The 16,018-nt window shown below is 41.0% G+C and overlaps 1 protein-coding gene across 15 annotated transcripts in view; it reads right to left on the bottom strand.

The window, feature by feature from the left end:
- The window catches only part of fbrsl1 (fibrosin-like 1), a 1,030,575-nt gene that overhangs the window by 536,740 nt on the left and 477,817 nt on the right, over positions 1-16,018 (bottom strand). For 11 of the 15 annotated variants that reach the window (XM_063074086.1, XM_063074090.1, XM_063074091.1 and 8 more), the window contains 2 exons: positions 14,733-14,813; positions 9,476-9,511 (listed from right to left, as the gene is read on the bottom strand). In XM_063074086.1, the coding sequence (XP_062930156.1) occupies positions 9,476-9,511; positions 14,733-14,813 (117 nt within the window). The remainder of the gene's footprint in view (positions 1-9,475; positions 9,512-14,732; positions 14,814-16,018) is intronic. The other 4 variants (XM_063074089.1, XM_063074094.1, XM_063074099.1 and 1 more) reach the window with 1 other exon arrangement.

Below are 16,018 nucleotides of genomic sequence, written 5' to 3'. Positions count from 1 at the left end.
ATTACTATGTTTCAATGAACAAAAAAATTCAATATATTGATGATAACATAACTATGTTCAATTCTGCAAACATCGGCAGAACATCACAGGATCAAACCCACTTTTGGGTAAAATATTCACCTGCAATTAGAAGCCTCTAAGAAATAACAGAACCATACATTTTATGTCATAATGAATCTGTTAAATTTCTGATGAATTAATGTAATATTTATTTGTTTGTTTGTTTATTGATTTATCTATTGAGATACAGTGTGGAATAGGCACTACTGGCATTTCACGCTGTGAAACCCAGCAATCTCCCAATTTTAACCCTAGCCTAATCATGGGACGATTTACAATGACCAATTAACCTACCAACTGGTATGTATTTGGACTGTGGGAGGAAACTGGAGCACCCAGAGGAAACGCACATGGTTACTGGGAAAACGTACAAACTCCTTACAGGTAGTGGTGGGTCGCTGGTTCTGTAAAGTGCCATGCTAACCTCTACAGGACCGTGGCACCGCACAGATTATTCATTCAATAGTAATTACATCGCTAGTATAGGTGACACCTGTGGACAGTTCATGTTCCTGGCAACCGAACCACGATCTTCTGTAAAGTAGAGCCCCTTTTCTCATTGAATCCCATGTTATATGCGGAGATGTATTCATACTCTTTCTCTCAGATTAAGCCATCTTATTAGCAACAACAAAGTGACCCATTGCAATTATTTAACAGTTGTTTATAATAGAGTATTACTTCACACCCATGATTGTGTGACTAAGCACAGCTCCAATGCCATATTCAAGTTTGCTGATGACACCACTGGACCTAGGAGGTAAATGCAATTCCAAAGAAAGCACATCAGCACCTCTACTTCCTTAGGAGTTTGCAGAGATTGGGCATGACATCTAAAACTTTGACAAACCTCTGTAGAGGAATAGTGGAGAGAGTATTGACTGGCTGCATCACAGCCTGGTATGGAAACACCAATGCCTTTGAACAGAAAATCCTACCAAAAGTAGTGGATTTAGTCTAGTACATCATAGTGAAGCCTTCCCAACAATTGAGCACATCTATATGAAATGCTGTTGTAGGAAAGCAGCATCCATCATCAGAGATCTTCACCACCCAAGTCATGCTCTCTTCTCACTGCTGCCATCAGATAGAAGGATGCGCACCACCAGGTCCAAGAACAGTTACTAATCCTCAATCATCAAGCTCTTGAACAAAATGGGATAACTACACCCACCTGCCCATCCATTGTGATGTCCCCACAATCAATGATCTCACCTAAGTCATATTCTCATTATTTATTGCTATACAGGTTTCCCCCGCCATCCAAAGGTAAAGTGTTCCTATGAAATGGTTCGTAAGCCGAAATGTCGTAAAGCGAAGAAGCAATTACCAATTATATGGGAAAATTTTGTGAGCGTTCACAGACCCAAAAATAACCTACCAAATCATGCCAAATAACACATAAAATCTAAAATAACAGTAACATATAGTAAAAGCAGGAATGATATGATAAATACACAGCCTATATAAAGTAGAAATACTTTTCCACAATCATTGCTAGCACAGATCTCCGTAGCGAAAATCTCACGCAAGCGCCATCGGCAGAAACACGGCGCAAGCGCTCTCCAGTAACCTTTAAGCTATGAAGCTGCCAAATCATACCAAATAACACATAAAAATACACAGCCGATATAAAGTAGAAATAATGTATGTACAGTGTAGTATCACTTACCGTAATTGGGACAGCGCCGAGCACACTGACGGTGTGTTAGACTGAGTTGTTGGAGTTTGGGTGGTGCAGTGGCCCCCATCCTCCGGGCAGTGATTGGATACCGATCCATGAAGCATGCAGGGGTCCAGTGGTAGGTGTCGGGCGGCACCTAATTAATTAGCATGTTTATTTCGGCTTTTTTCTTAAAGATGCACTGTGTGCCTCCCGGCTACCACTGCATTCTCCGCGAATCGGTATCTGTCCGTGGCCTGGGGGTTGGGGTGGTGGGACACAGGGGTGTCACCTTGTCGTCGATCAGGGCAGGCAGGCAGGTCATCTTCTTCTATCGCTGCCCGCCTCGATGTCGAAGGTCAAGGTTCGCCGTCTGATGTGGAAGGCTTAAGAAACGACAGTACAGTATGCTTGACTACTGAGCCTCGCGCATTTTTCTATCACACAGTTCTTTGTAAGGATTCAAACCATCTTGCAAATATGCCGTAAACCGGCGTACCCTTTCAAAATTAAAGGCGTACTTTATTATTACTTATTCGGTTTCGATTGTTATCCTTTCCTCTTCCAATTGCATCAGCTCTTCATCTATCAGTTCTTGGTCATGGGATGCCAAAACCTCTTCAACATCATCTTCGTCAACTTCCACAAGCCAAACTCACTTTGTCCTTACTTCGTTCACCACGATCGAAACGCTTAATTATGTCTAGTTTTACGCTAAGTGTAACACCCTTATGAGCTCTCTTAGGCTTTTCCGATACCTTAGAACCCATCTTGCAAACGGCTGCTTACAGGCATGTGTTTAAGCAATGCCGGCGAGAATGCAGTTCCCAGGGAGAGCGGCTGCTTGGGGCGTGCGCTGATTTTTTTTGCACGTTGATTTTTTTCATAACAGTGAAAACACCTTCTGTTAGCGAAAACAGGGAACTAGTATAGGTCTTTCGTAACAGTGAGGTTTCGTAAAGCGAACGTTTGAAAAGCAGGGGACACCTGTATATTTATATTTTCATTTTCACAGTCTGTTGTCTTCTGCACAGTTGGTGATATTTCATTGATCCTGTTACAGTTACTATTCTATAGATTTGCTGAGTATGCCTGCAGGAAAATGACATACATGCACTTTGATAATAAATTTTACTTTTTAAATTTACTTTTGTGTGTGTGTGTGAGGTGGAGAGGGCAGCAGATGTGCGGGCAAGACTTGTGCAAATGAAATAACACAAACTGTGGGGTAATAAGAGTTGGATATGACATCACCACGTAGATTAGATTGCCAGTCACAGCTGAGTCCCTCCTATGTCACATTTTCTCCAGTCCAACGACATGTGGACAGATATCCTTGATCAGGGGTTCCCAACCTTTTTTTATGCCATGAACCTCTACTATTAACCGAGGGGTAATTACACCCTAGGTTGGGAACCCCTGTCTTAGTACAGCCTACTGTGCTCATCATCTGCAAGACAATTTCTCTGATGCACAAAGCTCATGGGTTACAAAATGGTTTAGGAAGTGGGAATATTAGAGAAAGAAATGGGGTTTGAGGATTGGGATTCATGAGACAAAAGGAGCTGGAGGAGGAGTTCACCATGGCAATGGGTTAAAGCTTTATGGAAGTGGAGTACAGGACAATGGATTACTTTAAGAATCTGACTGTCGCTGCTGAGGCTCTCCACAATGCAATTTGTCAGAGAAATTGCCTTGCAGATGAACAGCACTGTATTGAGGCACCTGTTCACATCTCTTTGAGCTGGAGAGGGTGTGGCAAAGGAGGAACAGACATTTCATTGTCAGTCGAGGTGACATCCACAGTGAACAGTGGTTGATGGAAGTGCTTGCTTTTATATCGCAGCCCCCCCAAATTTGCATGCCTAATTGGCTATCCCTTCAGTTGATCTTTGAATTCTATTGGCTCACGTTCCTTTGGCTCTTAGGGATTCATAGATGACGTCGATTTTGATATGTTTATTTATGGAGTTATCAGAAATTGGAATCAATGCCTACTACGAACCCCTAAAAGAGCTAAAGACAGAGCTATATGATATGAACACCTCAACATCAAGCACCTCAACCCGACCTATTAATATACACTACCATTGTGTTCATTGACTAAAACTAAAAATGAACAAAATCTGGTATTTCTTTGCACTTAACATTCCAAAGATCTATGGGTCAGTTGTGGCATACTATGTTGGTGCTGGAAGCGTGGTCACACTTGTGGGTTGCCCCCAGTACATTCTGTATGTTTCGATGTACATGTGACAAATAAAATTAATCTTTTGACATGGGAGTTGCCTGTACCAAAACATCAAGCAGTAACTTCCTTGGAAATGGAATTGTCTGGAATTACTACATATTCTAACCCTTTTTTTGTTTGTGTTGATGGAAGATAAAAAGATGATCTAATGATCTTTCAACTGAGATTGGGTGGGACTACAACCACAGGTATTGGTTAAAGGTGAAAGGTGAAAGGTTTAAGGGGAACATGAGGGGAAACTTCTTCACTCACAGAATTGTGAGAGTGTGAAATAAGCTGCCAGCACAACGTTTAAGCGAAGTTTGAACAAGTACATGGACGGTAGGGGTATGGAGGGCTATGGTCCCAGTGCAGGTCAATGAGAGTAGGTAGCTTAAATGGTTTCGGCATGGACCAGATGGGCTGAAGAGCCCATTTCTGTGCTGTACTTTCTATGACTCAATGATTCTAAAAATGAGGTGGCACATTGAACTTTAACGATTATGAAGACATTACTGAAACAGAACTATGTTTTGAAAAGAATACTGTGGTCAAAGTAAAGAAAGCATGATGTTGTGTGATTTAAGTGATAATTAAGAAAATCAGGCAAATTCAAGCAACTATCAATAACATTGGTTTAATAAAATCAATATTAATAAAATAAAATCCAAAAAAATCAATAAAAGGGATAAAATTGGTCCCTTGGAGAATCAGAGTGGACGGCTATGTGCGGAGCCAAAAGAGATGGGGGAGATTTTGAACAATTTCTTTTCTTCAGTATTCACTAAGGACAAGGATATTGAACTGTGTAAGGTAAAGGAAACAAGTAGGGTAGTTATGGAAAGTATGACAATTAAAGAAGAGGAAGTACTGACACTTTTAAGGAATATAAACGTGGATAAGTCTCCGGGTCCAGACAAGATATTCCCTAGGACTTTGAGGGAAGTTAGTGTAGAAATAACAGGGGCTCTGACAGAAATATTTCAAATGTCATTAGAAACGGGAATGGTGCCGGAGGATTGGCGTATTGCTCATGTGGTTCCATTGTTTAAAAAGGGTTCTAAGAGTAAACCTGGCAATTATTGGCCTGTGAGTTTGATGTCAGTGGTGGGTAAATTGATGGAAAGTATTCTTAGAGATGGTATATATAATTTTCTGGATAGGCAGGGTCTGATTAGGAACAGTCAACATGGATTTGTGCATGGAAGGTCATGTTTGACAAATCTTATTTAATTTTTTGAAGAGGTTACTGAGAAAGTTGATGAGGGTAAAACGGTGGATGTTGTCTATATGGACTTCAGTAAGGCCTTTGACAAAGTTCCACACGGAAGGTTAGTTAGGAAGGTTCAATCGTTAGGCATTAATGTGGAAGTGGTAAAATGGATTCAGCAGTGGCTAGATGGGAGATGCCACAGAGTAGTGGTGGATAACTGTGTGTCAGATTGGAGGATGGTGTGTAGCGGTGTGCCTCAAGGATCTGTACTGGGTCCAATGTTGTTTCTTACATATATTAATGATCTGGATGATGGGGTGGTAAATTGGATTAGTAAGTATGCAGATGATACTAAGATAGGTGGTGTTGTGGATGATAAGGTAGATTTTCAAAACTTGCAGAGAGATTTAGGACAGTTAGAAGAGTGGGCAGAAAGATGGCAGATGGAGTTTAATGCTGAAAAATGTGAGATGCTACATTTTGGTAGGACTCATCAAAATAGGGCATACATGGTAAATGGTAGGGCATTGAGGAATGTGGTGGAACAGAGTGATCTAGGAATAATGGTGCATAGTTCCCTGAAGATGGAATCTCACGTGGATAGGGTGGAGAAGAAAGCTTTTGGTTCGCTGGCCTTTATTAATCAGAGCATTGAGTATAGGAGTTGGGATGTAATGTTGAATTTGTATAAGGCATTAGTAAGGCCTTATCTGGAGTATTGTGTACAGTTCTGGTCACCGAATTATAGGAAGGATGCCAATAAAATTGAGAGAGTACAGAGGAGGTTTACTAAAATGTTGCCTGGGTTTCATCTCCTAAGTTACAGAGATAGGTTGAACAAGTTAGGTCTTTATTCTTTGGAGTGTAGAAGGTTGAGGGGAGACTTGACAGAGGTGTTTAAAATTATGAGGGGGATTGATAGAGTTGACGTGGTTAGACTTTTTCCATTGTGAGTGGGGAAGATTCAAACAAGAGGGCATGGGTTGAGAATTAGAGGACAAAAGTTTAGAGGTAACATGAGGGGAACTTCTTTACTCAGAGAGTGGTAGCTGTGTGGAACGAGCTTCCAGCAGAAGTGGTTGAGGCAGGTTCGATGTTGTCATTTAAAGTTAACTTGGTAGATATATGGACAGGAAAGGAATGGAGAGTTATGGGCTGAGTGCAGGTCGGTGGGAATAGGATAGGGTAAGAGTTCGGCATGGACGAGAAGGGCCGAGATGGCCTGTTTCCGTGCTGTAATTGTAATATGGTTATATCTGTGGGAAGAACAATGGCCTTGAGGCTTGTTTCAGACTGTTAACTGCTCTGCACGATTCATTGCTTTCAACAAAGCGTACAAGATCCATAATATTAACATATCAGTAGCTCTTGTCAATACATTCAATCAGTACACATATTAATTTATGCATAATGAAGAAAATGCTACTGAGATTTTAATCTCATTATAAATTAATTGCAATCCAACAATAGCTTTATCACATGACAAATTTAAAGCAATTGAGGCAAGCAAGCCTCCCCCAACCCATCTAACTGAATTTTACAGAAGCATCACTGACAGCGTCAAAATGCCTCATCGCCAGATCTCACCAACAGGCACCAGGACCTCGCCTGGCTGGCAGTGGGAGGGGCCCTCCCTGTCAGAACCCTCCTGTACGCCTGGAACATCGTCTCCACACCCCACTGCCCACGGGAGGACTGCAGTGAGGAGGAGTCTGTGACCCACCTCTTTGCATACTGTCAGTTCTCAGAGAGGGTGTGGAGGAGGATGGACGGGCTAGTGTCGCGTTTCATCCCCAGCAGCTGCGTAACAGAGGACTCTCTGATCTACGGGCTGTTCCCAGGGACACACACGGAGACCAACATCCCGTACTGCTGGCAGATCATCAATTCGGTGAAAGACGCTCTTTGGTCGGCCCGAAACTTGATGATCTACCAGCACATGGAGATGTCCGTGGAAGAATGCTGCCGACTGGCACATTCTCGGCTGCAGGAGTACGTGCTGAGGGACGCACTGAAACTTGGTGCAGCCACCACAAGGGCCCGGTGGGGAAGGACCACGGTTTAGACTTCTTCTCCCGCGGGAGTGGGAGGGGTCGGGGGGCGGGGAATATGCCCCTCAACAATGTTGTGGAAAGAGTAAACAACAGAGCGCCACGTGGGTGGCTAAAAGTGTGGAAATGTAAACATCTGTGAAAGATTGAGAGTCATTGAATGGTTTATTGTATATAATTTTATTTTTGAATAAAGTATATTTTGAAATTTAAAAAAAATCTCCATCTGGTATGGGAGTAGCCAATCATCGGACTGGAAGTCCCTACAAAGGACTGTGAGAATGGTTGAGTGGATCATAGGGGTCTTCCTACCAGCCATTGAGGACATCCATTTGGGCCTTTAGTATTATCAAGGATCCCACCCATCCATCCAGCATCCTCTTTGACTTTCTACCTTTAGGCAGGACACTCTGATGCACAAAGACAAGAATGGTCAGGATGGGAAACAGCTTCTTCCCTCAGGCCGTTAGGCTCCTGAACTCCCTGCCACAATGCATTTAAACCGTCACCAGTTAATCTGTTCTGTATCTTATAATATTTAATTTATGCACATTACCTTGTTTATTAAGTGTAATTCATCTGTAGATTTTATCTTTACTTTCCTAAGTTATTGTGTGTTATATGTATGTTGTGTATACCACTGTGCTTTACACTGTGGTCCAGAGAAATGTTGTTTCATTTGATGGTATACACATACATAGTTAAATGACAGTAAACTTGACTTGACATATTGCTTTGTGATGTTGTTATTTTCTTCATGAATTATATTTAAACAAGATCCTGCTGAAATACTAACATCACATCCTGAAAACAACAGTTATTCATCACTGAATACAAAAAATATACAGAAATAATTGAAAAATATCAATTGCCTGTCTTTGTTGAGCTCTAACATTAGGCAAAAAGCTTTCTGTAGATAGAACAGTCCTGCTTTGTTACATGGACGTAGGCTGACCCACATCCTACAATCTCAGCCATGCACAGCTTTAATTGGGTGTTATTTCCATACACATCATAAATGCTGTCAAAGTGTTACTTTCAAACAGCACTCTCAAATCCTCTTGCTGAAAAGCATGACGAAGAGCCATGCTGGATCCAAGCACTGGCGATTAGCAGCAGCAGCTGACTGATTCAGAAACAAGAGGCTAACAATTTTTTTAAAACATGAGAAAGCCTGCAAATCCAAATCACACACACTTTCTCTCCTCCCACCTTTTAATTCAAGCATCTCCCCCCTTCCCTCTCAGGCCGAAATGTTGATTGTTTACTCTTTCCCATAGATACTGCCTGACCTGCTGAGTTCCTCCAGCATTTTGTGTGTGTTGCTTTGGATTCCCAGTATCTGCAGATTATCTTGTGTTTGTGACACACAAAATGCTGGAAGAATTCAGCAGGTCAGGTAGCATCTACGGAAAGGAATAAACAGTCAGCATTTCCAGCCAAGACATTTCTTCAGGACAGAGAAGGAAGTGGGAAGACGCCAGAATAAAAAGGTGGGGGCAGAGGATGGGAAGTAGGCTAGCTAGAAGGTGATAGGGGAAGCCAGGTGGGTCAGAAAGGTAAAGGGTTGAAGACGAAGGAATTCGATAGGTGAGGAGAGAGAACCATAGGAGAAACAGGAGGAGGAGGAAACCCAGGGGGAGTTGATAGGCAGGTGAGAAGAAGTGGGGAAGAGGGGAGGGGGATGGATTTTTTTTACTGCAAAGAGAAATTGATATTCATGTCATCAAGCTGGAGGCTACTCAGACAGAATACAATGTGTTGTTCCTCCACCTTGAGGTTCCTTATTATTCCTTAGTTGTATAGAAATGTCATTTTTATGTACCACAAAAAGATATAGTACATTACAAATATTTTGGCTAGTTTGGTAAGTATACAAGAATCTAATATTTGCATTCCTTAAAACTGTAAGTTTTGGCATACATCTTAATCTACAAAGACCATCACACACAAATGGTTGAAAACCTAACATAGTTCAAACTGGTAAAAGAACCCAAGAAGAACAAGTACAATATGCTGAGCCTGGCTAAATTCTAGTTTCTTCACATTTACAGATCTTCTGTAAACTAAGAAGGAAACAACATTACCATTATCACAATGAAATCCCCTCCTAGAAGACCAATGCTGCAATTTAGTACTTTGCCTAACCGAATGTGTATGCATGTAGAAACTGAAATACAAGCAATTAGCCGTGAAACAGAACACCATTACCCACGAGAATTAGTGTATATGACAGTGGAAGATTTGCAATGACTTACAGAGTATCCACGTCCTGAGAACGAATGAGCAGAACTCTGTAGGGGAAAGAAAGAGGGAAATGGATTAGATTTTGCTTTGAACTGTTATAATTTTATCAGCACCTGGCAACAGGCCTTTGGTATAACAGTGAATCTGATCGTGAAGACTAGTAGGTAGCTGAACGACAGTGCATTACTTGTTAGTAGACCTGGCTTCATTTGTAACTACTGTATTGCTTCGCAATTTTACCTTGTGTGTTTGGGACCTCCAACTATAAATTGAACTCAACATTTTATGAAGTGCTTCGGTGTGTTTGCTATGCTAAAGGTTTAATATGAACAAAAATTGTTGGATCAAGCAATATCAGCACCGAGCCTATTTGGAGAGGTCAAGAATGGCTTTGGCCTGGGAAGCGAGGTCTAGGTCCAGAGTGTAAGACTGCAGCAGGGCCCAGGCCCTAGCGTGGGGGACGACCTGGTGTTTGGATGATTTAACCACTGGCCCAGATAGAATGGAAAGACAGGATGTTGGGACCGGAGGCGAGGGTCAGGTTGATTTTGCTCACTCTCATGTGATGTTCATTCCTCTCTGTGGCACTGAAGCTGTGAGACAGCTCAGGGTCTGCCAGCTTCATGGCGATTTGCCCTGGTATATGACGAACTGAGGCCGAGGCTGTGGACCTTATCTGGCTGCTCCAGGGGTTTGGGCCTATGGACTCAATCTGGTTCAGAGTGCTGTTACTCACTTCTATTGTTAGCACCATTTGTGTTCTTTTTCCCCTTTCTCTGCACGTTGATGCTGGGCCTTCCTTTTTTTAAATTGGGTCCTTTTGGGTTTCTTGCTTTGTGGCTGCCTGTAAGCAGACAAATCTCAAGATTGTATAATTTATATGTACTTTGATAATAAGTGTTCTTTGAATCCTTGAATTTTATAAATGACTACACTGCTTAAATAGATGGAACTGGGGAGCTCAACCCAAGAGTGGGTGACCTTATATAAATTAGTTTTGTAACCAAACATTTAAAATCATGGATCTTGAAATGTGATGGCTTCATTCTATACTGCAATAGGTAATCTATGGTATGCATTATTAGTTATAAATCTTGAATTTGTGGTTAGCGGCAAAGCAATGGCACCTGCCACTAACCTCAAAGTAATCTGTCAGCAGAGATTAAGCAATTTGTGGTGGAACTTCCCCTTTTCCACTGTTAACTGCTACTGGTGTTCAGTTCAAATAGACTATGGCCTTCCAGGAAGTTGTCTGACTAGTGAATCTTATTTAATAATTCTCAGAATAAGCAAACAAGAGACAGAAAAAGCACAATTTTGATCTATCAACAAATACTTTATAAAACATTGTAGAGTTAAAAGCAGATGTGAAATATCAATACACATTTTAGAAATTAATATTTAAGAAAACATTGAAAATAATTTATTATTTTAAACAGTAGCACAAATATCAATGGCAAATAGAACTGTTATCACCTAGCCATTCAAACAACAATAAAGGTCACTGTGAACACCAACACAAGGGCTTTGGAGAAGGGAGACCTAGTTAATGTAGTATATTGTGGATTTTCAGAAGAAATTTAATAAGGTGCTGCATCAATAGTTGTTAAGAAAATATTAAGATCATAAGATATAGGAGCAGAATTAGGCCATTTGGTCCATCGAGTCTGCCCCGCTATTTCATCATGGCTGATCCATTTTCCTTCTCAGCCCCAATCTTCTGCCTTTTCCCCACACCCCTTCATGCCCTGACCATCCAAGAATCTATCAACCTCTGCTTTAAATATACACAATGACTTGACCTCCAGTCACCTGTAGCAACAAATCCCACGGATTCAGCACTCCCTGGCTAGCAGTGAAGTACTCAGGATGGAATGATGGGGCTCCAACAATCACTACCATCTGCCTTTATTCAAGGCATGACTCCAACCCTTGGAGTGTTTCCTCTGAAGGCCAAACAGTTCTGTATTGCCATGTATCCTCATTGGTAATCAAATGCCAGTTTGATTACAAGGGAAGTCACTTTCACCCCACCAGTGAAATTCAGTTATTTTATTCAAACCCCATAGCACTGGCCTTCAGGACCTTGGAGCTGCTCCTCCAGCAAGCCCCTGATTTAATCCTAGCCGAATCACAGAACAATTTATAATGACCAATTAACCTACCAACCGGTTCAACTTTGGACTGCAGAAGGAAACCAGAGCACTCGGGGGAAACCCACATGGTCACAGGGGAGGATATACAAACTCCTTACAGATAACGTCAAAACTGAACTCTATCGCCCCGAGCTGCAATACCATCATACTAACTGCTATGCTACTGTGGCACCCACTACTGCTACGCCACTGTGCCCAATGTCAGAACCATAGTCATGATTTGTGCTGCAGCTGATTGGTTCAGTCAAAACCCAGCTTGAACATTGGAAAACAGGTTAACTAAGACAGGTGGCTGCTTCCATCATATCTCCCCTCACATTGCTGATGACTGACAATAGATTGCTTGACAATATTTATGTATTTATTGAACTACAGTGCAGAATAGGCTTTTCCAGCCCTTTGAGCTGCACCGCCCAGCAATCCCCCAATTTAGTCTGAGTCTAATCACAGGACAATTTACAATGATCAATTAACCTACCAACCAGAACGTCTTTGGACTGTGGGAGGGAACTACAGCACCCAGAAGAAACCTACACAGTGACGGGGAAGACACCCAAACTCCTTACAGACAGCAGTGACAGGAATCTGACCCAGGTGGCCTGAACTGTAAAGCATTGTGCTCACCACTATGCTACCATGCTGTCCTGCCATTGTTGGAACTAACAGAATGTTTGTAGTTAGAGGCTACAGCTGGTCTGTAGAACAAATCTTCAGTACTGCAGCTGGGATGTTATCATCTCTCATACCACTGGTTGAATCTAGTGTTCTAAGCAGTTTCTTGATACACTATGGAATGAATAAATTTGGCTGAAGGCAGGCTTTGTGATAGTGAGGAGGAATCTCCCCCCTACACATTTCCGGAAGTTGCAGACAGTTTGGCAATACAGGTAGTGTCATCATCATGGCATCAGCAAAATTCAGATCAGAAAGACCACTTGACCCACTTTCATCCTTCAAGGCAAATACCCAGTGAAAATTGAGAAACAGAAACATAAGAAGGCTCGAGGACATAGATGCTGCAGGTGTGTTTCTCCTTGAGGGGAATTTTACAACAAGAGGACATTGTTTCAGAGGAAGAGATCATCCATTTGAGATAGGTAGAGATGAGCAGCAACTTCTTCTCTTCCAGTGTCATCCATGTATTTATTTATTTAGAGATACAGTGCAGAATAGGCCCTTTGAGCTGCACTGCTCAGCTACCCCAATTTAACCCGAGCATAATCATGGGACAATTTACAATGACCAATTAATCTTCTCAGTGCTCCTTTGGAACATGGGAGGAAATCACGCTGTATCTCAATAAATAAATATAAGAATTCTGGGTAAGGATAGGATTAGTTAAAACGTGCATATCATCAAATATGTGAAACACAGGATAGGTCTGTTACCATGTATTGTAACACCTTCATATCTCCACAACCGCTGTCTATCACAACTGTCTAGAACAAAGCACACATGCTACCTTAAATCCAATGGATTTAAGCCAAGAGTGGCCATCTGTTTTTTGATAAACTGTGACAAAAATTACCACGAGTGACAGAAAAGCTGCAGAGAAGTGCTGAAGAAACATTTTCCAGCGAGAGACAGGCACTAATCATTGGCTCCTTAGCAGGCGTGGTAGCTGAAAGAGTATTCAGCTATGAAATTAATAATCGACCAGTGCTGTAATGCAAATTTAATCAAATATTCCAATAATCGGTGCATCTCCACTTGAGTCAGGTTTCTGAGCTAGCCAGCTATACTTGCTTCATCAGCCCTAATCAACTAGCCTTCATCACATAAATTTTGCTATTTCCTTTTCCAATCAAAACCTCGGAAGGCATTCTACACCTGCCAGTCTTTCTGTTGTGCTAATAATTGCCAATTTGCACATAGCTCTGGCTATATCACTCAATTTGGCCATGGCTGCTGCATGCATACAACATGATTCATCAGCAGCACCCCCCCCCCCATGACAATTACAGCCAATGTCTCGACTAACTGGAGCACCCATTCTAGAGGCTCAGCAGACAATTACCAGTCTATTTTCCCATCTCGCCCAGAAAAATATGAGAACATGTAACAATGGCATTCAGTGCCTCTGAAATGTTACCCTTGAGGGAATGAATATTTCAAATTATCACAGCTTTAGAACCACATTGAAATTTAAGCATTTGGAAGGATATGGGGGCTCATTTAAATGATAATGAAGGCGATCCATTCAACTTACTAAAAAACGGCAAGTTCTTAAGCTGACGGGTCAAGAAACAGCAAAAACCCTTTTAACCATTGTGTATGGCTCTATTTAGAACTCTATAGCAGCACGAACATCAAAGGGATTAGTATGACAAATAAAAGAGAAGGCAGGAATGCTCCCTGCTTCCCCTGGGTCACAACAACAGAATACAAATGTCACTTATCAGACTCTTAATATGCTGCTAAGTCCCAATTATGCCACAGTAAAATAAACGATAAAGAAAATCTCATTTTGGGAGCATACACTGTTGGTTTTGTGCACTGATATTGGGCATGAAAGCCATACAAAGCACCTAACAAAGCAATCACAGAGCCCAAACAGAGCCACCTTTCATTAGTTGATAAAAGCCTGGTCCTCAACTAAAACTAACGGGGAAATAAATTAAGATTGCATTTGCCCCCCCACCCCCTTTCCTCGTGCAGAAACACCAACATAGTTTTCAACCACATCTGAGGTAAGTTTAGAAATATCCCCAGATTCCTCTTATATATGGTTTGAGAAATAAACTTCTCACAGAGCCAACAACGCCCTCAATGTAATGTGATATAAATATGACAATTTCAAGGACCTTTTTGACAGCACGGGCAGAACACCAAATAATTTCTTTAAGGTAATAAAAACCTTCTGCTACATTTATGGCAAACAAGTCCCAATTTATTCTTAGCAAAGGATCAAAGGGACCAACATACTTAAAGAATAATTATTCAAGTTTCAGGATCATGGCATCTTTTTTACTTTTAGGGATAGGATACTCCATGGCATTTTCAAACTGCTATTTCTAATGATGCACTGTACATTGAAATGTTACAATAATCCTCCAAAAAGTTAAATGTCCTGCACATTCAGAAAAAGCAAACAAAAAAAAAGGATATTCACTTGTTTGGTTGGAGGATTAACCCTTTGAGTATTGAAGGCCTGTTCAGCTTTCGAAATTCGTACATCTTTTGTGCAAGATATCTGAAATATTATAAAGTAGAATTAGAAGTATGAACAGATTGGGACAATATGTTATCTCACAGCATTCTAGAAATTATTCTGCAAATACTGAAATGTGGTTGTAGTTCACAGCGCAGGAGTGCAAATGACATTCTTCAATGTTAATTGTTCATCAGAACAACTACAATCATTTTTAAAAACATGCTTAAAGTAGTCCTTGGCTGTTATAGTTAGCACAGATTGTTAGAGAAGCTGTGTGAACATTTTATTAGAAATAATAAAATAAAATACAATATCCAGCTTGTACACATTTTCCTGTGAACTTAAATTTCACTGCACAACTAATTTTTTTTTGGAAGTGTTGCTTCCTCAGATTTTTAAAAAGGTTTATGATAGACCACTTGAAGCTGAACACAATATAATTTCAGACTATTTGTATCACGTAGGAATTTGGAGAAACAAGAAATAAACTTTTCAACTCAGCAAAAAATGTTGTGTTGATGATTTTCGTTTGTACTCTGCGTCTAAGGCTACTCGTTTAAGTGTCCAACAATAATCAGCCAGCATTGATGGGTTCCGGTTGCCCTGATACCATTTCTCCATGATCGCAAATGACCTGGTGAAAGCTCGTCACCAAGATTTGCAGGGAAGAAGTCTAAATGGGAATGCAGAAATGAATCTTTAGTGACATGGTGCACTTCATGGTTTTGTGAGCTTGAAGGCATGTTGTCAACCAGCTGTATGTAGTTTGGTGCTCTGTAGTTGCCAAGAAAATTTTCAACAATATCCTTGAATGCCTTCCATGCAATTTTCTCTGGTCCCACTACAAGTTCTTTAAGTTGCCTGCCACTGATGACCTGTTTGACTTGTGGACCAACAAAAATGCCTTCCTTAATCTTGGCATCAGTTATTCTGATTTGAATTATGAATTGAAGTAATAAATATAAGTGAGTTAGAAAAAAATCATTCATGATAGGTCATTTTCATGATCAGCAGACCAAATTCCATAAGATACACACAAAAGCACTCAGGAAGCAACCTCTTTATATTTGGAATTTTGGAGCTTGTTCATTTGAAAGATATAAGTGCATGTTTATAGTCCTGAATCTAGCATATTTATTCTGGAGACATGATAAAGTTATTGTACCAATGTCACAACACCAGATTTCAGAGAGCGATTGTTAGGTCAGGGCTTTTGAAAATTAGCCTCCTGGAATCTCACTAAA

This window comes from Mobula hypostoma, chromosome 21, assembly GCF_963921235.1.
Source record: "Mobula hypostoma chromosome 21, sMobHyp1.1, whole genome shotgun sequence".
NCBI lineage: Eukaryota > Metazoa > Chordata > Chondrichthyes > Myliobatiformes > Myliobatidae > Mobula > Mobula hypostoma.
This window is presented reverse-complemented; position numbering and strand designations above follow the sequence as displayed.